This window comes from Naegleria gruberi (genome assembly GCF_000004985.1).
Source record: "Naegleria gruberi genomic scaffold NAEGRscaffold_68, whole genome shotgun sequence".
Taxonomy (NCBI): Eukaryota; Heterolobosea; class Eutetramitea; order Acrasida; family Naegleriidae; genus Naegleria; species Naegleria gruberi.
Window position 1 is genome coordinate 1 of NW_003163259.1, and position 25,882 is coordinate 25,882.

The 25,882-nt window shown below is 33.5% G+C and overlaps 7 protein-coding genes across 7 annotated transcripts; 5 read left to right on the forward strand and 2 right to left on the reverse strand.

The window, feature by feature from the left end:
- On the forward strand, positions 1-5,253 carry NAEGRDRAFT_53311 (uncharacterized protein; the record flags this gene model as incomplete). The annotated part of the gene is made up of 1 exon (XM_002670649.1): positions 1-5,253. The coding sequence occupies one exon, from the start codon at positions 1-3 to the stop codon at positions 5,251-5,253; it is 5,253 nt and encodes a 1,750-aa protein (XP_002670695.1).
- Positions 5,254-5,539: 286 nt separating this feature from the next.
- Positions 5,540-7,348, forward strand: NAEGRDRAFT_74204 (uncharacterized protein; the record flags this gene model as incomplete). Its single annotated transcript, XM_002670650.1, has 1 exon — positions 5,540-7,348. One exon carries the CDS (start codon positions 5,540-5,542, stop codon positions 7,346-7,348), a length of 1,809 nt encoding a protein of 602 aa, XP_002670696.1.
- A 226-nt stretch (positions 7,349-7,574) lies between these two features.
- NAEGRDRAFT_74205 (uncharacterized protein) lies at positions 7,575-8,612 on the forward strand (the record flags this gene model as incomplete). Its single annotated transcript, XM_002670651.1, has 1 exon — positions 7,575-8,612. The coding sequence occupies one exon, from the start codon at positions 7,575-7,577 to the stop codon at positions 8,610-8,612; it is 1,038 nt and encodes a 345-aa protein (XP_002670697.1).
- Positions 8,613-8,693: 81 nt separating this feature from the next.
- On the reverse strand, positions 8,694-9,953 carry NAEGRDRAFT_74206 (uncharacterized protein; the record flags this gene model as incomplete). The annotated part of the gene is made up of 1 exon (XM_002670695.1): positions 8,694-9,953. The coding sequence occupies one exon, from the start codon at positions 9,951-9,953 to the stop codon at positions 8,694-8,696; it is 1,260 nt and encodes a 419-aa protein (XP_002670741.1).
- Positions 9,954-10,343: 390 nt separating this feature from the next.
- On the forward strand, positions 10,344-12,098 carry NAEGRDRAFT_74207 (uncharacterized protein; the record flags this gene model as incomplete). Its single annotated transcript, XM_002670652.1, has 1 exon — positions 10,344-12,098. The coding sequence occupies one exon, from the start codon at positions 10,344-10,346 to the stop codon at positions 12,096-12,098; it is 1,755 nt and encodes a 584-aa protein (XP_002670698.1).
- Positions 12,099-14,287: 2,189 nt separating this feature from the next.
- On the forward strand, positions 14,288-16,071 carry NAEGRDRAFT_74208 (uncharacterized protein; the record flags this gene model as incomplete). The annotated part of the gene is made up of 4 exons (XM_002670653.1): positions 14,288-14,942; positions 14,996-15,382; positions 15,441-15,835; positions 15,898-16,071. 4 exons carry the CDS (start codon positions 14,288-14,290, stop codon positions 16,069-16,071), a joined length of 1,611 nt encoding a protein of 536 aa, XP_002670699.1.
- Positions 16,066-25,654, reverse strand: NAEGRDRAFT_81735 (uncharacterized protein; the record flags this gene model as incomplete). Its single annotated transcript, XM_002670696.1, has 4 exons — positions 16,066-20,217; positions 20,572-22,413; positions 22,458-24,339; positions 24,399-25,654. The coding sequence occupies 4 exons, from the start codon at positions 25,652-25,654 to the stop codon at positions 16,549-16,551; spliced, it is 8,649 nt and encodes a 2,882-aa protein (XP_002670742.1). The 3' UTR covers positions 16,066-16,548.
- Between the last annotated feature and the right edge of the window lie 228 nt (positions 25,655-25,882).

Here is a 25,882-nt window from a genome sequence, read left to right on the forward strand (position 1 = left end):
ATGGCATCAAATAATTCAGGTGTTTGTAATGGAAGAGGTCATTGTATTGATTACAATCATTGTTCCTGCAATTATGGATACTCAGGAATTGGCTGTGAACTGTATTCTTGTTACGGAATTTCTGCAAATAGCTCACGAGTTTGTTCGGGAAGAGGAACTTGTAGTTTATCGGATAGTTGTATTTGTCAAAATCACTACACTTTCCAACAAGACTGTTCAGTTACAACTTGTAATGGAGAGTTCAGTAACTCTTCGAATGTTTGTAGCTCACATGGACAATGTATTTCTTACAATCATTGCAATTGTTCTGAAAATTATTATGGAAATAATTGTGAAATGTTCAAATGCTTTAATATTCCAGCCAATGACTCATCAGTTTGTTTTGGAAAAGGAAATTGTTCGGATTACAATACTTGTAATTGTGAATTGAATTATTATGGACTTGATTGTTCAGAAAAAATTTGTAATGGTACATTGAGTAGTAATTCATCTGTTTGTAGTTCAAGAGGTTCCTGTGTTGCATTTGATTTGTGTAATTGCACTGAAAATTACTTTGGTGATTGGTGCGAATTGACTACCTGTTTTAATACATCATCTGAAGATGCAAGTGTTTGTTCTGGTAAGGGAGTTTGTGTTAATTTTGATACATGTACATGTCAATCAGATGCTTATGGATCTAATTGTTCAGAATATGGTTGTTTCGGAGTGATGAATTCAGAGCCAAATGTTTGTAGCTCAAGAGGAGCTTGTTTGAATACTGACAGATGTAATTGTTCAGATAATTACTTTGGAAATTACTGTCAATTAACAACATGCTTTGGAATTACATCCAACGAAAGCATTGTGTGTAGTGGAATGGGAGATTGTATTGATTTTGATATGTGTCAATGCCAAACTGGTTTTTATGGAGACGTATGTGAATCTCACTCTTGTTTTGGAATACTTTATAATAATGAAACAGTTTGCTCTAGTAACGGAAATTGTACTCAACTGAACCATTGTGAATGTAACTCTAATTTTACTGGAATTCAATGTGAAACTCTCATTGTAATTCCTGATCCTGTTGTAAACATTACAATGAATGAAACAATCGTAACAAACACCATGAACGAAACTTCAACTTTAAACATCACCCTTCCATTGAATGAAACAATAGAAAGTAACGTGACCATTATCTTGAACGAAACCTTGAATGCAACCTTGAACGAAACTGTGGTTGATAATTCTACCTTTTTAAACGAAACCCTTGAATCAAACAATACCTCTTTGATTGAAAATACTACAAGATTGAACGAAACAGTGAATGCTACATTAACTACCAATGAAACAATTAATGCTAATGTGACTATTTCGAATCAAACATTGATTGCCAACGAAACAATTCTAGATAATGTGACTATTACTAATAACATAACAACAGTGATTAGCGAGAACGTAACATTGATTGACAATACTACAGGATTGAACGAAACAGTGAATGCTACATTAACTACCAATGAAACAATTATTGATAATGTGACTATTTCAAATGAAACATTGATTGTCAATAAGACAATTATAGATAATGTGACTATTACTGACAATATAACAATCATAACAAATGAAACTAATATTGAAAATAGTCAAACAGTTGTAAACGAAACAAGTGTCAGCACTCCTAATATTACTCTGACTAATGATACAATAGTGAATAACGAAACTACAATTGCAAACGAGACATATCTTAACGAAACTATGATTGATGTAATTCCAATAATTGAAAACGACACTATTCTTTGTGAAAAGAAGTTGAATTGTTCCAATCATGGTGATTGCCTTTATACTGGAAAATGTAGATGTTACACTGATGATTCGAATGGTTATTGGTCAGGAGAAAGTTGTGATACTTGCTTATTTGGATTTTATGGAGATTCGTGTAGATTCAGACCTCCAGTTGCAATTATTGCGGCTACTGAAGAAGTTTATAGCTCTTGTGATGACATTTTGATTGATGGAAGGTCAAGTTATTCATTTGATGGAACTGATTTGAATTTCTATTGGAAATTGATTGATTCAGATACTTTACAAGAAGTTTCTTCAAATCATTCAAATGTTGCATTATTAAGATTGAAAGGAAATATTCCACATGGTAATTATTTCATATCTCTCCAAGTAGAAAGTACCACTTTGAATCAAAATAGCTCCCTAGTTTATTCCAACATCTTTAAAAAGTCAAAAGTTCCAATTCCTGTTGTAAATTTGATCGATAACACCATTGAAAAGTTTACAAATCAATTCCCTCTAACAGCCAAGAAGACACTTACAGAATCTGCATGTGCTTATGAAAAATCCATCATAGAATGGTCTCAAATAAGTGGCCCACCAATCAATTATCAAGTTGACCAATATTTCAATCTTTACATTCCATCTATGCTCAATTACGGCAAGAACTCATTCACATTCCAAGTAACTGCCTATTATCCATCTTCTCCTAAATTTAACGCTACTCAAACACTTATTATCAAGACCAAATCCACAGATTTAAGTCTTGATCTTATACAAACCACAGCCACAGAAACATCTACAAATTTGGTTGTAAAATTTGTTGATCTAGAATTGAATGGAGATGAGGAAACTTGGAAATGGAGTTGTTTGGATAATAACAATACGAAATTGATGCTTTTCCTTAGTGATATTTCTCAAAGAAAAGTTGATGATATAACTTTTGATTCTTCTATTTTCGGAAGTGAAATACCAAACTCTATTGAATTAACTCTACAAGTCTCCAAATCCTATAACAGAAGTATTGAAAAATCAACAATTATCTACTTTAATGCAATTCCTCCAATTGTCTCGATTGTTTATACTGAACCAAGTACAAGCTTTGTTCTTCCAGGTCAACAACTTTTCTTACAAACATTTATTGCCAACAATCAACAATCAAATTTGACAGTTTTCCTTAATGGACAAGTTATCGGTGTGTACGATAAGACAGGTCTGATAATAGACACTTCCAATTTGGAACAAGGTTCACAAAACACAATCACCATTCAATCATACGATCCTGCAACTGGAAAGATCTTTACTACCACCTATACCTTTAATGTAGCTTCAAATCCTAAACCTTGTAAATGTTCTATCACTCCATCTATTGGTACTGCTTTAGAAACAGACTTTGATTTTTACTGTGCTAATTGTAAAACAGATATTATTGATTATCAGTATGGATTTGTGGATGACAAGTCAGGTGTTAAGATTTCATTAAGAAAGGAAGAAGTATATTCATCCAAGTTACCTGCACCATATTATGGATCTACAGTCACTTGTTATTTCGATATTATTGATACTTCAACCAATGCCTATTCGACAGTCTATGTAAATGTCACTGTGGAGGCTCCAACAGTTTCAACTATTGATCAATTACAGAATTTGGTGGAAATTTGGGAATCTAGAAGTAATCAATATATTTTGGATGGCGAATTTAGTAAGGGAATTTATCAATCAGCAACAACTTCAAGAACCGACTCGGTTTTAATGAGATCAGCTATTTCATCAGCAATTTCAACTCGTGCCTCTAATATTGTTTGTGGAAATGGTGTTGAAATTTCTGGTATTTGTAAATGCTTTGATGGTTATGTTGGACAATACTGTGAAAGATCTATCAAATCCTTCTCAAATATTCAGTCAACCAAGATTCAAGTCTTGCGTCACCTTTCCTTAATTGGAAACAACACTTATGAAGAAAGCATGAATAGCGATTATTTGTCATTGTTAACATTTGCAGTTGACTCTATTCTCATCAATTATCCATTCCTCAAATCTGAAACTATCCACGAATCTCTCACAACTTTCAACAATTTCCTGGTCAAAGGTTTAATTAATTCCAATCTCAGACTTTCCTCAGGTGCTGATCTTTTACTTTCTTCATGTCTTGATTCTGCTTACAAGTACATTATTGACAAACAATATCTCACTGACCAAACAACCAATTCTAATAAGTTACTCCGCTCTGTCAAACTTTCTTCCTATTTACAAGTAAGAAGTGTTCCAGCAGGAAGAGGAAGAAAAACAATGACTGGACCTTTCTTCTCAATTGTTTTAGGAAAGAGTTTCTTCCATGATTATGAGACCAAAGTTCAAGATCCGCATTCTATGGTTTCTGTTGAAATGGAAAACGGATTCTTTGATAATTCTGCTAAATATTCGTTGAATATTTTATTGAAACAGTTCATGTATGTCTTAACAGTGACAGACGATATTTATTCATTGAATAAGAAATTGGTAGAAACTGAAACAGTTGATTCGAACACAAAAAAGAGATCCAATTTAATATCAAAGATTGTTTCCATCGAATATTTGGATTCTCCATCTGCAATGAATGAAGAAAATTTAATTTATTCAATTCCTGTCGAATATGCAACAAATAACGATAGTACACCTTTAGGATTTTTAGAAGAACGCACAATTTCATTCAGTTATTCATGTGGAGATTTTCTAGATGGAAATTCAAATATGCAATCAAATTGTGAAATCGTTTCAATTCAAGAAAAATCTATCAAATGCCGTTGCAAGAGATTTACTAATGTTTTTGTAATCCAAACAGCCACAATAACTACTCAATCATATGGACAATATGTTGCTATTGGTGGTGCTACATTTGTCATTTTACTATTAATTTCCATCATTACCCTTATTACCCTTATTTGTGTAAGAAGAAGGAAACGTAAACAACAAGCAAGAAGAATGGTCATGATGGAAGCTTCCAAAATCCAAGATATTATTCTTGAAAATCGTGAAGCATATTCTGGATTGGACAATTACGATTATCCAGAAACACATTCATCAGGAAATCGTTCTGACGATGATCCATTCATGATTTACAAACCAATGATGAATGCAAATGGAAGAAATACACATTATGCACTTCGGACACACTCTTCTGATATCGATCTCTTACAAATTAATAAGATTAAGAGACATCAAGTAGCTCCAGAAGATTACTTCCAAGCAGCTCTGGATAAAGCACACGAAATGAACGAAACTTCATCAAGTAGAAGCGGATCCAATGATTCACCACGTAGATTATTAGGAGATTCAACATCAGATGTCTATGCTGGTAGAGTTAGATCTGGAAGTGCTATTAGTGTTGGAATTATTTGGGATTTGAAAGAACCAATTCTTCCAGAAGGTGGACATTCATCTGATAATGAAAGTTCCCAAGGATCTGCAGAACAATGCAACACACCAAAGAAATTTGATGATCACATGATTTAAATAAATGTCAACTATTTCCAATTTAGTATTTTTGGACAACCAAAATTGTTGTATTTTGCTTTTTCGAAACTTTGTCATCTTTCCAACATACACAAAAAAATGCAACAAGATGCGGATCTATGCAATAACAACCTTGGTCATGATTCTTTTCTACATGTTGATGGTTGTGGTAGCAACAACAAGAAATACAACAGACAATTCCGATAATTTTATTCGAAACTCAACCTTCTTGGTTCATCCCAACCAAGCTCAATGTTTAATTAAACCATTCAACGCTCCCATCAAAATGGAATGGAAATTAAATTATTCATCATCATTCGAATCTAACTTGCATATTTCAATATCAAAATCAGGTCCAACTTTTTGTGTTGCCATTCAATTATTTTCAGATCAAGATTCTTCCTATATTCATGTGAACCAAAGTTTGAATTTCATAACAAAGGATGATATCCTTACCAATGTCACGTATAGAATGTTTTGCTATTATCAGAATGTGAGGATTTGGGATTACGAAAAGAAACCAGCTAGTTTTTGCTTTACAAAGATTAGTTCGACACTTTATAGGAGAAATTGTACGGGTGTGGGAAAAGTGAATGAAAAATTGGATGAAATGATTGCTAATGGTGATTGGAATTTTACATTGAGAAAACCATTTCAACAATTTTACATGAAAATGACAGATTTGAATATTGACATTCCATTGAAATTGGATAATTTAACTGGATTGCAAATGCATGTCATGTTAATTGATCATTGGGCGTATCCTGAAGAATTTTATTTATCAGCAATTAAGAAACCCTATTATATTATACCACTTTTGGTCAACTACACTGATAATGAAACCATTCCTTATTGGGATAGTCAATGTGATGATTATACTTACAGCTCTAGAGCTCAGTATTTTATTTGGAAAATGGCAGCTCTAGTATTTGGACTCGTTGAATATTCTATAATGTTTATTTTGTTAATTATTAAGAGAAAACACAGAGTGATAGAGAGTAGATTTATAATTCCAATATTTTCAATGGGCGTCTATATATTAAGATGTTTAATTAATATCGCATTGAATATTGCTTATTATGATCCTGAATTTGATACATTGATTGAACATTTAGTAATTGTACTTGTCATGTCTCTACACATGTTGCAAGGAATCAGATATTATTTAAGCCGATTCTTCTATTCGAAATATTATTCTAAAAGAGATAGTGTCATTATGAAAATTTTACTATCCAAGATTTCAATTCTTATAGAAATGGTATTAGTGATTGTGTGTGAGGTTGCTGTAGTTTCTGTATTGGTAATCTATTCCTTTAATGATATCCCACCAATATCTAATGCACTTGCTGTTTCATGTTGTGTTGGATATTTCATATTGCTTAGTATTGGAGTGATTGCTCACTTTTGTTCGAATATTGAATTTGTAAAGAAAATCAAAAGACCAAAACAAATATTCAAATGGTTTTTCATTCATGACGATCCATTTGGTTACAATGGTGAATTTCTCATCTTGACATTTCTTTTGATAGTTGCTGGAATACACTATGGATTATCAGAAATTAGTGGTGGATATTTGACTTTGGAACCAATGGATGGAACTCGACCAATCAATCGAATGTATTTGAACAACGGATTTGGATATTTCCTGTATGGATCTAGTAAGATTTTACTGACCTTGTCATATGGATTACAGAGCATCTTTTTAATTTCCTTGACATTTAGAAAGGTTGAAACACCAAAATATGATCTCAAGGAACAAAAGGAAGAGATGGATTTATTTCTTTCTAAGGTATTTCAAGATGGTACTTCATGTGTGGAAATTTTCAAACGATTTCTCATTACAGAATTTAAAATGGAACTGTTAGAAATTTATACCTTTCTTACCAAATATCCAAAATCAACTGTGGAGGAATATCTGAAAATTAGTCCTCAAACAACTCTTTTTGTAAATACTCATCTAAGAAAGAGACAAGATGTCGATACTTATCAAGAAGTATCTAGACAATTGCTTGAAATATTCAATAGAATGAAACAAACAATTGTCTATGAAGAGGAGTACATGCGGAGAAAGAAGAAATCAATACGTATTCAATAGCATCAAGTAGTTTTATCTTGAAAATTATTGAGAGCGGAGCTAATCCTAAATTGGAAATACTACGAACAACTTTTATAATCCTTAGGAAATATTGGAAAATAATAATTTTAAAAAAATGTTCACACAACAATTGCTTTCTTCCTATCAAGCTCTTTCCGATGCAGTATTTTCACGATGGAATCAATTAAATACTACGTGCCTTGATATTTGGAAGGAACATGGTGAAATGTTAAGAAAATGCTCCTACGGTTTATTGGGAATTTCGTTATTCTTCCTAGGAAAGAGATTTGTTAATGGAAGATCTGTTCCGAGCCAATTATTGAAGGAATCTGATCTTAGAGGACAAGTTGTATTGATAACTGGCGCATCCAAAGGTGGAATTGGATACGAAACTGTTAAGGCATTGTATTGCTTGGGAGCTACTGTTTGTGTGAGTGTCAGAAATTTGGAAAGAGGATTAGAGGAAATGGATGAATTGGAAAGGGAATGTAAATCAATGAATAGGAACCTCAATTTAGGTAAAATCATTGTAATGAAAATGGAATTAGACGATTTGGAGTCTGTGAGAGAATTCTGTCATTCATTCCTTCAAAAATTTGACAGATTGGACATTCTCATTAACAATGCAGGAGTTTATTCTTCTCCATCCACTCTTTCTAAACAGAATCTGGAGATTCACTTTGCTGTCAATCATTTAGGTCACTTTATGCTAGTTCACTTTTTGAAATCTCTCATCCAACAAACAAGTGTTGCACACAACAAGGAATGCAAAATCATTAGTGTGAGCAGTTTGGGACATATTGCTGTTCGAAACAAGGATCAACTCTTATTCACAAAAGAAAAACTTTCCACTCCTCAATCATCTCCAATGTTTGCTTATGGTTTCTCCAAGTTATGCAACTTGCTCTTTATCAAATCATTGGCGAGACAATTCGAAAACGAAACAGCAACCTCCAATTCACTGAAGCCAGTTGCCAAGATTGGATGTTATTCACTCCATCCAGGAACAGTCTCCACTAATGTATTTCGTTCAGTAGATGGATTGGGAAGTCTTATGTTACAATTGACCAAGTGGTACTTTTTCAAGAGTCCTCTAGCAGGTGCTCAAACATCAATTTACTTGGCCCTCGAGAAGATGAGTAATTTGGAAAGTGGAGGATACTACTATGAATGTAAGCAATACAGAGGTGAGAGTTGGATCGCAAAAGAGGAATCAGTTCAAGATGAATTATGGAAGTTGAGTGAGGAATTGTGTAAAGATTAACTTGTGTTCAATGACGTCAATTAAGTTTAACAGATTAAACAATTTTATCAAATTCAATCACTTTGCAGCTTTTGTAGAGCATTATTCATCAGTCATTCTATACAATGCTTCATCCAGCAAATCAATGCCCAATGTTGAAATAAATTTGAACAACCAACTTTGACCGTCATCATGAATCTTTACAAAATCCTTTCCAATCCATTTTTTCTTAAATGTTGAAATAGCTCTATTTGATGACCCTTTTTGTGCATTCCCATCAGTTTCGTCTTGTTCAGATTCTTCATCATTCTCCTCTTCCTTATCACCTTCATTCCCATCACTTTGTTTCAAGACGAGTTTAGTTTGGTTTGTTGGATTTTTCAAGTCACTAGCTTGATCACTGTGTAATCTAGATACAGAAATAGAAATACCTTTTTCATGAGTTTCACCACCATAGGAAACACTATAGTCAATATCAATCCTCATAGAAAAAGGAATGAGTGCAGTGTAATAATCCAATGTAAAGTGAATACTTGATATTGTATTGTCAGTCTCTCCATCATCAGTTACACTAACATAGGTCAACTTGCGATCTACAGATGTAATGTGAAATCTTGAATAAAGGGATGGTGCAATAAGAGTAGTATCAGCATAACTACTATCCTGATGGGTAGTTAAAAAGAAAGCTCTCACAGGTCCAATTCTTGAATGTTTGTTAAAACTTGAATGTTTTAACAAACAAAATTCCTTCATAAATTGATATGAATGCTTTTTAACCAACTTCTTGCCACTCTTTTTAAATACAGTTGGTTTTGTTGTAAAACTAGTACTTCTATTAATTTTTACATATGTAACATTGCTGTCGTATTGTGTTGGCCACCTAGTCCAACTTTTCAAACTTTCCAATGTCATATCCCACAATCTACAAAACAATTCTTGCCACATTCTTTCCTCATCAATCATACCTTCATACCAAGAACGACAAACCAAAAACACTGATCCATTCAAAACACTTTCCAAATCCATAAATGGAACAATCGAATAGGCAACAATTTCTGGAGGTAATGACTTGATCAAAGAAGGTACACGTTCCATTTCATATTTTCTCTTCTTTCTTGCCAATACATCCATCATCAAATCACAAAATTCATCATAATTTCGTGCCTTCTTATCATCATTATCATTCTTTTGATAACTTTCATAGCAAGTTGATTCAACAAGCTTGAGTATGTGGGCATCTACTTGTTCAATTCTTTTCTGTTCCTCTTGTAAGAATTTTTCATAGAATGCTGATTTTAGGTTCCTCTTGTAAGAATTTTTCATAGATTGCTTCGTGGTGGTATCTTTTCTCTTCGATGGCATTTTTTTTGATGAGTTGTTTTCGTACTACGAGTACAAAGTCCTTGTTGCACTTTTATTGTAATAAAGATGGAAGAAGTTTTTTTCGACTGTTTTTTGGAATAAATTGATAATGTTCCTGATTACAACAAGAATGTTCATGTGATGAGACAATTCAATTTGGTGAGATTTGTTCTTCAGAGATCACAGAGACAATTCAACGAGTGATAAACAATTCTATGAATATCAACATGTTGTTGGGAGAGCTGTGATGTATAGTGTGCAACATTAGAGTTAATACCCCAGATTGCAATCCTTTGAATATTCCCAAGTTGTCTAAGGGGAGTTTCAACAACTTACTCGAAATCATCGTCATCACTTACAAGATTTTGTAAAATAGAAAACACAAAAAAAATGAAGAGACTCAAATCGGAACTGTCGGTTGCTGAAATTACTACTATTGATTATCACTTATCCAAAAAGCTTAAATCGGAAAATACAACAAGTGTAGAACAAGAAGAAGAGGAACAAGAATTAGTAAAACTAATATTATCCGATAATTTATTGGAAATTCCGCAAGGCTTGAAAGATCAACTCGGAAGAAACAAGGTTAAAGTACTTCATATTAATTTCCATAAAATAGATACAATCCCAAAACTTGCTAATATTACATATATTACTACTGTTACAACTAATCAATTAAATAATTTAATAATTGCCGTAACTACCCAAAAACAATGTTATGTATTTGATTCAGAATGTAAATCATGGAAACTTAAATTTGAATTACCTTCATTTAATTCTGTGCAGATTGATAGTCAATTTGAGAATGTTTATATTGGAAGAAATAATACCATTAAGAAATATAAAATATTAGATCATGTAACAGATTATTCAAAAGAATCTCCTATTTGGGAAAAAAAGATTAATGCAAAGTATAAAATGAATTGTGCTAAATTAACGAATGAAATGTATCTCATACAATTTAATTCAATATATGTAATGGATTTATTGAATGGATCAAAAAAAAGAGAAATTGATTTAAATCAATCAAATTATAATGTTATTGATGTATTATATGTGGATGAAAAGGAGGGACAGCTTTATCTCTTATTTGAAGAAATAGCTGATAGTGATGACGATAGTGACGATGTGGATGAACAATATCTTTTAATCTTGAAGGATGAAAGATCTGGAATTGAAATTAAAATTGACACATTTTATGAAAAAGTTGTATCAATAATTCCGTATTATGAAAATTATGTCATTTGCTTGATAAATACGGGGGAAGCTTATTTATATGAAAAGAAAACAACTAATTTGTTACATACTTTTACTGTTTCTGACAATTTACATGCTGCTCATTTTGATAATATTTTCAAAAGGTTTTACTTTTCTGCTTCACGTGCTGATAGTCACATTTCTGTTGTACAACCTATTATTGCAACCAGGGTTGAAAATGTGCCACTCACAAGGGAAATATGTCTTTCTCTTGCAAAATTGAATGTTGAATTTCCCTCATTAATAATAAGAGAATATGGCGAGAATTTGATGCCAGAATGTTTGCAATTTTTAAACGATATTGACTTTAGAAATAAGAAGTTGTGGTTTCTTGATAATGAAATTGCTAAATACTTTGAATTTCAATTTGACTTTGAAAATGAAATTCCAGATGGACATGATGATGTTGTAATCGGAGGAAGTAGTGAAGAATTGGAGAGTGACAAATATCAAGCTTGCCTCCATGTAAGAAAATCAGAAGTTTCAAATAATTATGATTTTCCAGTTTATTTACTTTACAAAGAATCACTCAATGACGATTTTCTGAAAACAAAGAGATTATCGTTTTCAGAATTCATTTCAAAATTGAAATTATCTGAGTGCATTGTCATTAAGCATTCAACATATCTAATTAACTTTGAAATGATTTATGAAGAATTGACTCAAAAATCAATCATTCATCCGAAAACCAAACTTATTGATAATAATATCCTTGTGGAGAAGTATAAGAAAATGATGTGTGGAGTTGACCAAGAGGATTACTTTGGATTAGCACGAAAATTTAACAACTCAACAATCAAATTTGATAATACTCTATTTCTAAAGATGGATTTGGTTGCCTTGGCCATAGATTGTTGTTCTGCAATTTCATTTGTAAAAACCGAATAAAAATTGTTCAGGAAGCAATTATCATGGATTTAAGAGGTACAATGAAAAAAGACTACAGCACCACAGGTTCCCAAGTTGTCTCCAACCTCAGTACTGATGTGGCTCGACGATGCTTAACTTCTCAAATCGGACGGGATGAGGTGCATTCATCGTGATATGGCCGTAGCCATTCATTTTAACAAAATTTCAAATATTAATATTAAATTTGTAAATGTCTTGCAAGGTTTGCTGGTGGCATGTTATTGGGTGTGAGACTTGTTGAATTTCTTGGTCAACTTTTAAAGTGAAACAACAAGATGAATTGTAATGTTAGATAACATCCTATAGATGTATTTATTATTGTCGTGATGAAGATTGATCAAGTAGATGATGAATAATTAATGTTAGGAAGCATGTAAAAATTCAACTTGACCATCGTTGCAAATTATTCGAAAAACATTGTCAAAATACATTTTCTGATGTGATACAATAATAAATCTTGTACCTCCTCTTCAAATTGAACAAGTTTTCCAAATGATGTTTTTCACTTTAAAATACTTTCATCTTCCAACTCTTCATCAACACTTGATGGAAAGTTTTGAAACTTTCTGAGGTGATACTAGTAATGATTTAGAACATGTAAATAATATTCTTCTTGTTGTGAATAATGTTCTTCATGATGAAAATATTAAAATTAATAAATTGATGAAAATATTCTTGCTGAAAAACAATTGCATCTATTTGATTGTTATATTCATGTTGAATACTAATAGATGATGTGACTTTTAATTTTCCACTTTAACAAAATTTTCCATCAATTTAATCATTACCTTTTAAAATTTGTATTTCCTTGTAAAATCCAATAAAATCAATTCATATGCTCTCTATATAATCCAATCATGTTGTGTTGAAAATGGTTTTTCCATTCATGAAGAATTGCCTTTGCGAATCATCAATGATGTAAATTATTAAAATGTGATGAAATTTTTTCTCAATATTTTTCAACTAATTTTTTCATCAAATTTCACTCATCACATTTCTTGCAATCAAAAACTCGTCAATAATTTTTTCATCACAGAAAGCAAAAGAATGAATTCACCAACAAAAACATATGTCCTGATAGAAATTATTTATTATTTCCATGGATATTCAATATGAAGATGAATAATTGAATGGAAATGTTCTATGCCATCACTCAATGCAATTTATCATGTTTGGATAATTATTCTTCATCACCATCATGAGAATTTAATATTAGAAGAAAAGGTAAAAATTCAACATGCTCTCCTCTTGTTTAATTCGCATCAAACTCTGTTCACATTCATATAAACAAGATGAGACTTTCCACAATGATACTATCGATGATTAGCAACATTTTGATATCCGGTGATGAATTTAAATTATGTAACATGATGAAGAAAATAATGAAATTATTTTGATGGAAATCTTGTTGCAAGAATAACCTCGGATACGCTTGAATATCGTAAAAGATGTTATCATTCCATCAAGTAATAATTACAATTTTCAAACTTTAAAAATTGCCTTCAATCTCCTCAATTCACTTTCCAATACACTCATCCATCAAGTCCAGCCTCATGCCTATCCTCATCTCCACATCCACACAAAATTATTTTCCATAACTCCATCAATTGCTTCCACAATTCATCTCGTCCTATTTTTTAAACAATTTACAATAATAAGTTGACCATAAAAATAATTACAATAAAACCTTTCAATCATTTTGCAAGAATAAAGTCTTTGTAATATTGAAGGGGAATAGTAGATTTGGTAGTGTTGAATTTGGAACAAATTTAATAATTTCACACCTATTACAATAACAATGTTTAAAAGCTCAAGCGGTACTATTTCTTCCAACGCACTTCCAATTCAAAGAGTCGGCTTCTGCGACAACGCACAACTTTTGCAAGATTTGTTATTGAGGCGTTGTTTGCGCTCTAAGTAAATTTCATCAAAAATTGTAAACAAATATGAAAATGTATTAAATACTCAATAATTACTATACAGCTTGTAAAATAAATTTGATATTCAAAATCTGGACAATATTTACCACATTTTCATGTATTTTTATACAGTATCTTTCTATGAAATATTGCTACTTTATGGAACAGTTCTCTTCGGAATTTTAAATTCTTCCAAATACATAAACAGCCGCTTACGCTTACAACCAATATCAAAAAAAACAACTCAAAATGTTTACCATCATTGCAGCAGCATCTGAGAGTGTTACTGTTGATCAGCCACTTGAGGAATCATCCTCTCTTCTCTCTCAATTATTGCTTGCCCTTTTGGCCATCATTGCAACCTTAATCATCATAGCCACACTCAAGGTTCTCCAAATGCGACAAAAGATAAAGCACATTCCAGGTACTTGGCAATATTTCTACTCTCTCTTTCGTATTCCCTTCATTGCTCCCTATCTGTATTTCGGTCCAACTGACAAGATGCTCGAATTGATGGACAAGATTGGTGACAGTGAAACCAAAACAACTTCCCTCTCCATGATAAATGAGAATAGTGTCTGGATTTCTGATAAAGACATGATAAAGGAATTAACCATCACCAAAGCAAGTGATTTTGAAAAACCAAAAGATTTCTTTGATGCCATTAACATTTTTGGTGAAAATTTGGCATCTGTTCAGAGTGAGAATTGGAAGAGACATTTCAAAGTTTGTAATCCTGGATTTAGTCCAAAGAATTTGGAATATGTTTGTAAAGTTGCAGCTCAAAGTTCAGATTTACTTTTCAATGAATGGAAGAAGGTGATTGAAAAGGATGGAAAAGTTGTGTTACAAGTTACGGATTATTCAGATTTGACTTTGGATGTGCTTGGAAAGGCAGGATTTGGTAAGTTTTACAATGAATTTTACAAGAATTTTACAAAAATTGTGAAATTTTAGGATTTGATTTTGGTATTTTCACTTCAGACGAAACTGGTAAGAAATTTAGAGCTGCTTTGGAATATACCATCACTTATGGTATTGCAGTGAGAGGTTTCATATTGCCAGCATCCAAATTCTTATATAACATTGTTGCCAATTATACTGGATTGACAGATTATTGTGATTTCATGGCCAAGATTTTGAATAATGTAATCGAAACTAGAAGAAAGGAAATTAAAGAAAGAGAACAAGATCCAAATGCTAATGATAAACGTGGAGATGTTCCTTGTGATATTTTGAGTTTGTTGGTGGAAGCAAACATGACTGAGAATGCATTATCAGATGGAGAATTGATGAGTAATTCTTTTATTTTGGCGCTGGCCGGCCATGAGACGACGTCAACTTGTAAGTTTTGCAATTTTTAACCTTACTGCAATATTGTAAAATTATTGAACTGACATAGTATTACAATGGGTTTCATATGAAATTTCAAAGAGACCTGAAATTTTGAAAAAGTTACAACAAGAAGTTGATGAGAAGTTGCAAGGAAGAGATCCAACCTATGACGATTTCCCAAAACTTGACTATGTTAATGGAGTAATTATGGAAATTCTTCGTGTCCATCCACCTGTGTCCACAGTTATTAAGGTTGTATCCAAGAAATCTACCAAGATTGGCAAGTTTGACATTCCAAAGGGAACTATTGTTCGTGCCTTTATGGAACATACTCATTACAGAGAAGATTATTGGAAAGATCCATACACTTTCAATCCTGACAGATTTGGCGACTTTGAAAGTAGAGAAAAGATTCAACACACCTTCATGTGGCTTCCATTCTCAAGTGGTAATCGTAAATGTGTAAGTAGCATCAAATTTCATCATTTTTCAATAGTTTCCAATACTATTTTTTATTGAAATAGATTGGATATCGTTTCAGTTTAATGGAAGGTTGTATAATCTTGGCCAAATTGGTTCAACATTATGACTTTTCATTATTAAATGATGAAAAGGTTGATCCTGTCACTACCAGAACTTTATCTGTCAATAGACCTTCTCCAAATATGAAAGTTGCCATCACTCCTCGTGTTAAATAAAGTTCATAATTTATTGATTTGTTGGATAATCCCAATAATTATTATACTTCTTTTTGTTTGGAGATTCCACTTGTTGAGCAAAGAATCTTGCATCTGGAGAAAATTCTTTGTTATCATAATAAACATAATTGGTCACTGGAGGTGAACTAAAACCTCTTGGTCTCATGAATTGAATTGGAGTTGAGGATTCGAGTGGAACAGTCTTTCTCTTTCTCTTATTCACACAGTACATGATACAGCAGAATCCAATTGTGGCAGCAATGGCCAAACAGAGAATTATATAAATGGCAACTCCCAAAATTAAATAATTGGAAAGGGAAAAGATATTTTTGGAAACTGTTTCAACAATGAAAACGTTGGTGAATCGAGAGCATTTACAAGTGGCAATATCTTGATTAATGCTCAATATTTTACAATTTGAGGAAAGATCACCAGTTTGATCTGTAAAATCAACGCAGGAATATGAATTGTTTGAGGTTACAATTTCCAAATCAAGGAAGGTTCCAGCATAAGAAGACTGGTCTTGTTAATTGGGAAGGTATAAATGACTCCACTTTCATCAATTGGGAAATCATTATCAAGTACATTAAACGAAACAATATTCGAAATGACATAGCTCTCTTTAAACTTAGAAGCATATTGGTCCATAGAAGCCAACTTGGTATTCAATCCATAAACATCCTGCATTGTAATCATAATATACGAGAATGGCTTCTTTACCAATGCAACCTTACTGGCCTTGGCCAAGAAATTTCCATCCAATTCTACAATCGTTCCATAAGTAGGATCAACAATTTTAGGTTCATAATCATAGACGGTATGTCGATTAGTATTGACAGAGTAGAAATCACCCTTTCTGTTTTTAGCTGTTCCACCCAAGGTTAATGATCTACTTGTCAAGAAATTTGATGTTTTGGAAGCTGAAATTAATTTGAGAGAGGAAGTTGATTGATTAGTTGAAGCTTTCTTCTTTGAGAGATAGGAATAAATTGATTTGATACAATTTTCAAATAATTGAACAATGGCATTGTCGACTTTCAATTCACTTGACAGGGCAACTCTAAGAACTGAATTTAAATTATTCAAAACTTGTGAAATTACTTCAGATGTCAAGGAATCAATATTAAGAAGAATCGAATCAAGTCCAAATCCAACCAATGATATGTAATCATCTGTAACTCCACTAATATTTGCCAACTGGACCATCATATTCAAAACAGAAACAGTTGTCTTTTGAACTAGGTCAAATTCTACAATGGAAATATCACAATTGTGTCCGATATATCCTTCAGCACATTCGCAATGGTTCGCAACTTCAACACCATTCTTGCAAGCTAACGATCTCTTAGCTGTTGCACTCTGTGAGTTGATATATTCCTTAACTAGAATGGCATCAGTTCTGGAGGTATAAGCAGATTGTGAAATACTCTGACTAATGTCACCAGTCTCTGAGAGTTTGACACTTGTATCTGTCCATACTTGAACTACACCTTCAATATCCTGAATAGTTGAATAAACAGGTGTAGTAATTGAAATGTCATAATAGGAGATGACAGATGCAGATGTCTTTGTGTCCACAATTTCAATGTAACATTTCACAATAGTTCCAGAAGAAGGTGATGGAATCTTTGAAGAATAAATTTCTCCAAGGTTGTACAATGGTATCTTGGTTCCAGATCTATCATCCACAAATCCATAATTAAAGTCAATTGTCTTTTCAGAATTTTGGCAATTTACGCACGAGAATATAAAGTTAGTATCGAGAGCAATGCCTTCAGTTGGAGTAATTTCACACAAGCAAGGTTTTGGAGTGGTTGCAACTTGGAAAGTATAACTAGCACTTGATGTAGCTCCAGTAGAAGAATCAAAGCTTGAAATTTCAATATTATTCGTAGATCCTTCTGGCAATAATGAAGTATCAATAATCACAGTACTTGTTGAACTAGTTTCTGATACTGTGTTAACTAATTGTCCATTAATATACCAAGTATTATTCAGTGTGGATGATTGAGATGAAACTAGAGTCTGCATTGAGAAGGTATTACCAGATAAAATGTAACTAGTTGACGGTTCGATGGAAAGAACATTCAAAACAGGTGGAATATTAACAAAGTATGCTCTGATTGATTTGGAAATTGATCTTCCGTCTGATTTTACAATAGTGAGTGTGAAATCTACATAGTTTGGAATCTTTCCATTGAAATAAGAGGTGGAAATGATGACTAGAGTGGATTTTGAATTGGAAACAGTAAGTAGATAATCCTTTAAAAAGGTATTTGTAGAGTTCCAATTCCAAGTTTCAGTTGACTGAGTGTTCACTGTAGATTCAGGATCAGAATACATTACTTCAATAGTGGAAGACTCACTTGATGATTGGAGAATGTGCAGTTCAAGTAAAAGATCTGGAGATTTCGTATTCAATGTCACAAGGGAAGAAACACGAGCACTTGGATTGGAATTATAAAAAGCAGAAACTTTGAAAATATAAGTATTCATTCCGAATGTTTTCAGAGTTGAAATTAGCAGATTATTGGCAGAATCTACTGAATATTCAATTGAAGGACCGCTTGTTTGTACCCATTCAACACTAATTGCTTCGCTTGATTGACAAGATGCTTCGGTTACTATCTTTTTGATAGTGAGCGGGAATTCATTAGAGTATTTTTCGTATAATGATTTGGAAACAACCAATGAAGGAAGTGGCTTTGAGGATTTGGTAAATACATTACTATATGTAACACTACTACTAATTCCCAAATAGGAACTCTTTACAAATAATGTAATAAAGTAAGAACCAGGTGGTAAATTTGGACTAAGAGAAATAATTGCTTGATTTGGAACTATTTCACTAACTGATAGCGTACCGTTAGAATTATACAGAGCCCAAGTGTAAATTAAGGTCTTACCATCGGCTGAGAAACTTGAAGAACCATCCACAGCAATCTCATCACATGAACTGTAAATGTCTACATTTCTCATTTTGATTATTGCTTGTGGTGGAGCAATAGATACCGGAGGAAGAATTACAAATGAAAGATAATTGGTAGGTTGAGTGAAAATTTGATTGAAAGCTAGCGTGTTAAGTCTGATTGAGGTCATGCTCAAGATAATATTGTAATCCATTGATCCAAATGTAATTCTGAATAAAGAAGTTGACTTGTCAATAAATTGACACTTGACTAAGGAAGAGCTTCCGTAAATTCCATTGGTTAGGTCATTGGCATGGAGCAATTTACTGCATACGACATCAACTCCACTAATTGGTGGTGAATATAAATAAAATTCAACACCTCTAAAATCAGATGTCATTCTGACAGGACCTACAATTCGAGTTAAACAAGATTCTCCATAGTAACCACTTTGACATGTACTACATGAAGAACCTGTCCAATATCCTTCATTAGAATTTGAATAACATGTGCAAAAACCTTTTACATTACATTCTCCATGATTAGAACAAGTTTCAACTTTAGTACATTCTGTTATAGTTATTGAGTTGTTTGAAGGAGCATTTGGTGGAATGGAAGTTGTATTAGTTTTTACAGTTGAATTGGTAGTTGTTGTATTATTTGTTACAGTTGAATTAGTAATTGCTGTAGTATTTGAACTAGTTGTGGCATTCATAACAACAGTCTCATTGTCTGCTACGGTAGTATTTTCTGTAACGTTTGTTGAATTTTCAGTTGGAACGGTCGTGGTTTCATTCATTGCATTACTAGAAGCATTGAAACTATCAGTTGAATTAGTAGAAGTGACATCAGAACTGGTAATATTTTCTGAAATGGTCGTGTTGTTATCAATCAAAGTGGTGTTGTTAGAAATAGTTTCGTTCACTTGATCAGTGTTATTAGAGGAAACAGTTTCATTGGAGCTAGTAACTGTCTCATTAGAAATTGTTTGGTTAGTTTCACTCGCAGTACTATTTTCCACAACAGTTTCATTTGAAATTTCAACACTTGTAGAATTATTGTCAAGTACTGTACTGTTAGTAATGTCTGTGGAATTTTCCACATTGGTTTGGTTAGCAATTGTGGAGTTGTCAACAAGAGTAATATTTCCATCATTGAGAGTTGAATTATTTAAAATTTCTAATGTAGAATTATTCTCAATTGAAGTGGAATTATCAGTAATGTTTGTTTCATTCGACTCACCAATAGATTCATTCAAAGCTGTAGAATTATTGGAAACTATGATGGTACTATTATCATCCGTTGTTGTATTGCTAATCAAACTGTTATTAGCATCAACTGTGGAATTATCCACAAATGTAGAATTATCAACCAAGGTTTCGTTTGCTTGAGTGATTGTTTCATTGGAGGAGCTAAAAGAGTCATTTGAAGCAGTTGTGCTATTGGTAACCACAACAGTGCTATTATCAGTTGTGGTACTATTAGACAAAGTACCATTATTAACATCACGATTATCCACAAATGTAGAATTATCAATAGAAATAGTTGTGTTATCAGTCAAGCTAATGTTAGAAGTTGTGGAATTGTCAACTTGAATACTTTCATTACTGATAACTTGAGTACGATTTTCACAGAATTGACCAAAATATCCTTCTGTGCAATTACAAATATCAGTAGAGACACAAGATCCATTTCCATTACAAACACTTGGATCAGTATTGAGTATTCCATTACATTTAAATTCAGAACAATCTGCTCCATAGAATCCATTTTCGCAACTGCAAGTATTATAATCCGTACAATTGCCTTTTCCTGAACAAACGGAACTGTTGGACAAAATATTGTAACAAGTTGAAATTTCACAATTAGATCCATAATAATTGGAAGCACAATTACATGAATTAAATGAGATACATTGTCCATGGCCTGAACAAGTATCTGAAGAATTGTATAATACACCATTACAGGTTGTAACTGAGCAATCAGATCCGAGATAATTGGTGTGGCAATTACATTGGTCATGAGATGTACACTCTCCATTTCCAGAGCAGGTCAAAGTATCATTAGATAACACATTGTTACAACTGGTGATTTCACAATTAGATCCAAAATAATTAGATATGCAATTACATGAATTAAATGAGCTACATTGTCCATGACCTGAACAAGAAACGGAGGAGTTGGATAATACACCATTACAGGTAGTAATTGAGCAATCAGATCCAAGATAATTGGTGTGGCAATCACATTGGTCATGAGAAGTACACACTCCATTTCCAGTACAAGTCAATGTGTTGTTGGACAACATATTGTAACAAGTTGTAATTTCACAATTAGATCCATAATAATTAAGGGAACATTGGCAAGTGTCATAACCAATACATTGTCCATGAGAGTTACATACCAATGCATTATTTGATTGGATATTGTTACAAGTTGTGAGTTCACAATTGGTTCCAAAATAATTGCTAATACAATTACAACTATTGTAAGAAGAACAAGTTCCCTTTCCATTATTACAAACTTGTGCAGAATTTGAAAGAATATTGTTGCAACTGGTGATTTCACAATTAGATCCCAGATAATTAGCTTGGCATTGGCATTGATTAAGACTAACACAAGATCCCTTTCCTGAACAAACATTTGAAGAATTACTTGATATTCCATTACAAGTTGTAATAGAGCAACTAGATCCAGAATAACCAGAATTACAAGAACATGAATCCGAGCTAGTGCAATTTCCGTGTCCAGAACAAACATATGAGGTATTTGTGGAAGCAATTGAAAAGCAAGAGTATGAAACAGGCGTCACAACTGAACTACCATCACTATTGCCACTATTTCCACTATTTCCACTATTAGAAACTACAATGGAAGCTGCAGTTGGATCATAGCTTTGGCAATCGGTTCCATAATAACCAGAACTGCAAGTACAAATTCCTGCACTGCAAGAACCATGACCTGAACAAACCAATGATGATGATGTTGGAATGGCATTACATCCATCCATATCACAATTCATGCCAACCTTGCCTTGTGGACAGGTTGGGAATAACAATCTCAACCTTCCAGTTTTAGATTCAGTATAGTAAATACCAAGATTTGAATACCAAACATTCACTGGTTTGGATACATAATCACCGGAACCATCGAAACCATACAGAGGAGGACTAGTTGATGAGAATAAGGTAAATGTACCAGCATAGGTGGACAAGATATTGGAACTGACTTTTCTGATAGTTTGAGTTCCTTGATCAGCAATATAAATTTCATTTCTTGATTCATCGACTGAAACTCCGGTTGGATAGTAAAGTTTAGCTGTGCTACCATCAGCTTGTACGTTGGCTCCACATGAAGCACCAGTAGAACAATAACTTGTGGAACCAGCAACAATTGACATGGTTCCCGAGGAAAGCTTTCTAATCTTGTGATTCTATAAAGAAATGTTAATGAATAAATATTATTTGAATAACTTACTCCTGTATCGGCTACATAAATGGTATTACCATCTGAGCTCACATATAAACCAGTTGGCTTTGACAATTTAGTCAAGAGAGGATTAGAATTATCACATGTTGCAGAGCCAGCAGTTGTACATTCAGTTCCTTCACCAATCACTGTAGTTAAAACATTATTATATATCATTCTAACTCTGTGATTCATTGTGTCGCAAAAGTAAATCTTGGCTCCAACAATGGCAATACTGGTTGGGAAATTAAGGGTTGCCGAGAGAGGAGCTCCATTATCACCACATGCAACACCAGAAGCTGGAGTACATGCTGTTGAAGTTCCTGCAACTGTGATTACCTTATTATTGGAATCTATTTTTCTAATTCTGTGATATTCTGATTCAGAATAGTATATTTCACCTGTGGTTGATGATTTGGCGAGTCCAAAAGGAAATTGAATACCACTAATTTGATAAGTATCTTGAATTTTTAAGGAAGCTTGGTAGGCATAAGTGTTATCTGCGGTTTGACTTGAAGCAGTTGGTAATAAAAAGTTTCCTAAAATAGTATTGATTCTTCCTGTAGTAGCATCAAATTTAGCAATTCTGGCATAGTTCATGCTTGGTGTTGAGGCAAACAATTCACTATCGGCAGTACTTCCACCACTTGCACCAATATAAATATCTCCATTAGAATCAATGAATAAACCAGCAGGTCTCATCAATTTAGTTCTCAAAGCAATTGTATTCTCTCCATTGTAAAATGAGTAGTCATTGTAATAGTGTCCAGAAGCTGAGGCTATATTTCCATTAGAATCGAGATATCTGATTGCAGAGAAAGTGAATCCACTGTAAGTACCTGAGTAGGAACTAGAGACAGCATCATCGAAATAGAGAGTTCCACTTGGTGAGAAGGAAATTCTCTTGGCAGATATCGGTGAGAGTGCACTTGACCATTCTCCCTTATTGGCATAGGTAGCTCCATTACCAACCACTGTAGAAATGTAGCCAGTCGAAGAAACCTTTCTAACTCTTTCAGAATCACAGAAATAGAGCTCGTTTGTTGATGGATGAATGTCCATATCATTCACTGTTAAAATTGTGGCACTTGTTGCAAGACCACCATCACCACATGGCTGTGTTGAGCAGGAAGTTCTCAATGTACCAACATATTTGGTAATTGTGTTTCTATTGGCTGAAATCTTTCTAATATAATACAAACTAGGGTCAGCAACGAAGATTTCATTATTAGCATTGACAGCAACTACCTGAGGACCTCCAAAGGTTGCTGCCAATGGACTCCCTCCTTCACCACAGGTTCCACTATTACAACCAGTTGCCTGTATACCAGCAATGGTTGTAATAATTCCTGTTGCCTTACTGACCTGTCTAACAATACGATCTCCAAAAACAGCAATGATCAAATCATTATTAGGTGTGAGGGCTATACCTTTAGGTGTATTTAAGGAAGTTGCTGTGGCTGCAACGTTATTAGCATAGGAAGCACCACCTCCAGCATAGATGGACATGACACCTGTGGCATAATCAATCTTTTTGATATAATTGTCGTCCACAAAGTAAATGTCATTGTTGGATTGATCAATGGCCATGTAAGTTTTTGATTTGTAAACTTGAGAATACTTGGCCAGATTACCAGCGCCAAAACCGACAAGAGCAGCGCTAGGATCAGAATAACCACCTGCTATTTTCTTTACAATAGTAGTATCTGGAGCAACTTGAAAGATTTCACTATCTGCCATGACGTACATGGTTCCATTCTTTGTAAAGGCAACTTTTGGATTGATTTTGAATTGAGTATTAATCATCTTATTGCCAAAACCATTAGAAGATTCATGAGTACCGGCTATACATGTAACAACACCATCTTTTAACATTCTCAAACGATTACTCCTATGGAAATTAGAATAGAGAAATTATTAAGAAATAAAATAAGGAATAAAAAAACATACATTTCAGTATAGTAAATAGTTGTACCATATGAAAAGACAGATTTGACTGCTTTTGCTTCATCGTTCGAAACATAAATCTTAATATTCGTTCCAATTTGGCCATCGCCATTAGGTCCAATAGAAAAGTAATAAGCTGATGGCCAAACATTATTACCATTACCAATGACGGTTGAAATTATTCCAGTTACAAAGTCTACTTTTCTAATTCTATAAACTGTAGAATCTGAAAATATTAAATCTCCATTAGAAAGAACAGTCAAGCCCTGAGGATAACTGAGCAAGGCACTTAATGCGCTACCTCCATCACCACATGCAGCCATTGGGGTAGTTGCGCATGAGCTAAGAGGTGTACCAGCGTAACGTTGAATCATGTTGGTTTGAGTATTCCACCTTCTAATCACAGAGTTGGTCTTGTCTGAAATGTAGACATACAGACCATCAGAAGAAACAGCAATACCACCTGGAGTTTGAAACCTAACTGAAGCATCTGAGATGAAACCTCCATCACCTTGATAACCTTGGTTGCTAGCATCACCATATTTTGCTATTAAAAGGCCAGTAGCTCTGTCAATCTTTCTAATCTGGTTGTTGGAGGATTTACCGTCTTCCATGATGAAAATGTGATTTGGTGAGACAGCAATAGTGTGAGGATTGGTGAGTGTTTGTGAATTTAACCCATTACCATAGAATAAGGTTATAATTCCACTCGTTTGGTTCACCTTCTTAATATTGGAATTGTAATAATCCAAAATATAAACTGAGCCATCAACTGGATCAACGGCACATGTATGTGGTCTTAAACCAGCCTCAGTTGCCTTAATATTATTTCCACAAGGACCGTTTGAGGCAGATGAAGTACAAGATATTGATTGATAACCATTGCCCGCAAAGTGAGTGGCAACATTAGAGCCTGCCGAAATTTTGAAAACCTTATATTGTCCATCATCACAAATGAACAAATCACCAGTTTTAATGTCAGCACAGCCACCACCTCTCACATCCTTAAAGAATAAATTGGATGCATCAGAGTCTATTTCAGTTAAATGTCGATAGATGCCTGCCATGGTCCTAGAGCTTGTTGCTGCATGTACGGAATGATGAATTATACTAATATGAAGAATGAATAATTGGAGAAGGACTAGGAGAAAGTATGTGAAATCCGAAATTCTCTTCTTCTTCTTCCCACTATTAGCAAGAGTTGTTAACCTAGCAGCATGCTGCTTTGAATATTGTACACTGATACCGAGAAGAGACATGTTATTGTTACTTTTTATCACTACTCTAAAATAACGATATTATGCTTCCTCACTTCTAAATCTCTCTCTTGTATTTTGAGTAACTGTAAATCGCTTTTTTCTTTGTCTGCTTGATAACACAATCATATATTAATATCATGGCTGTTTGTTGGCATTGAGAGGGACCAAAGTGGTTCATTAAGAAGAACCGCATCTTCCACAGTAGTATCGATCCTTAATTGTGCTTTT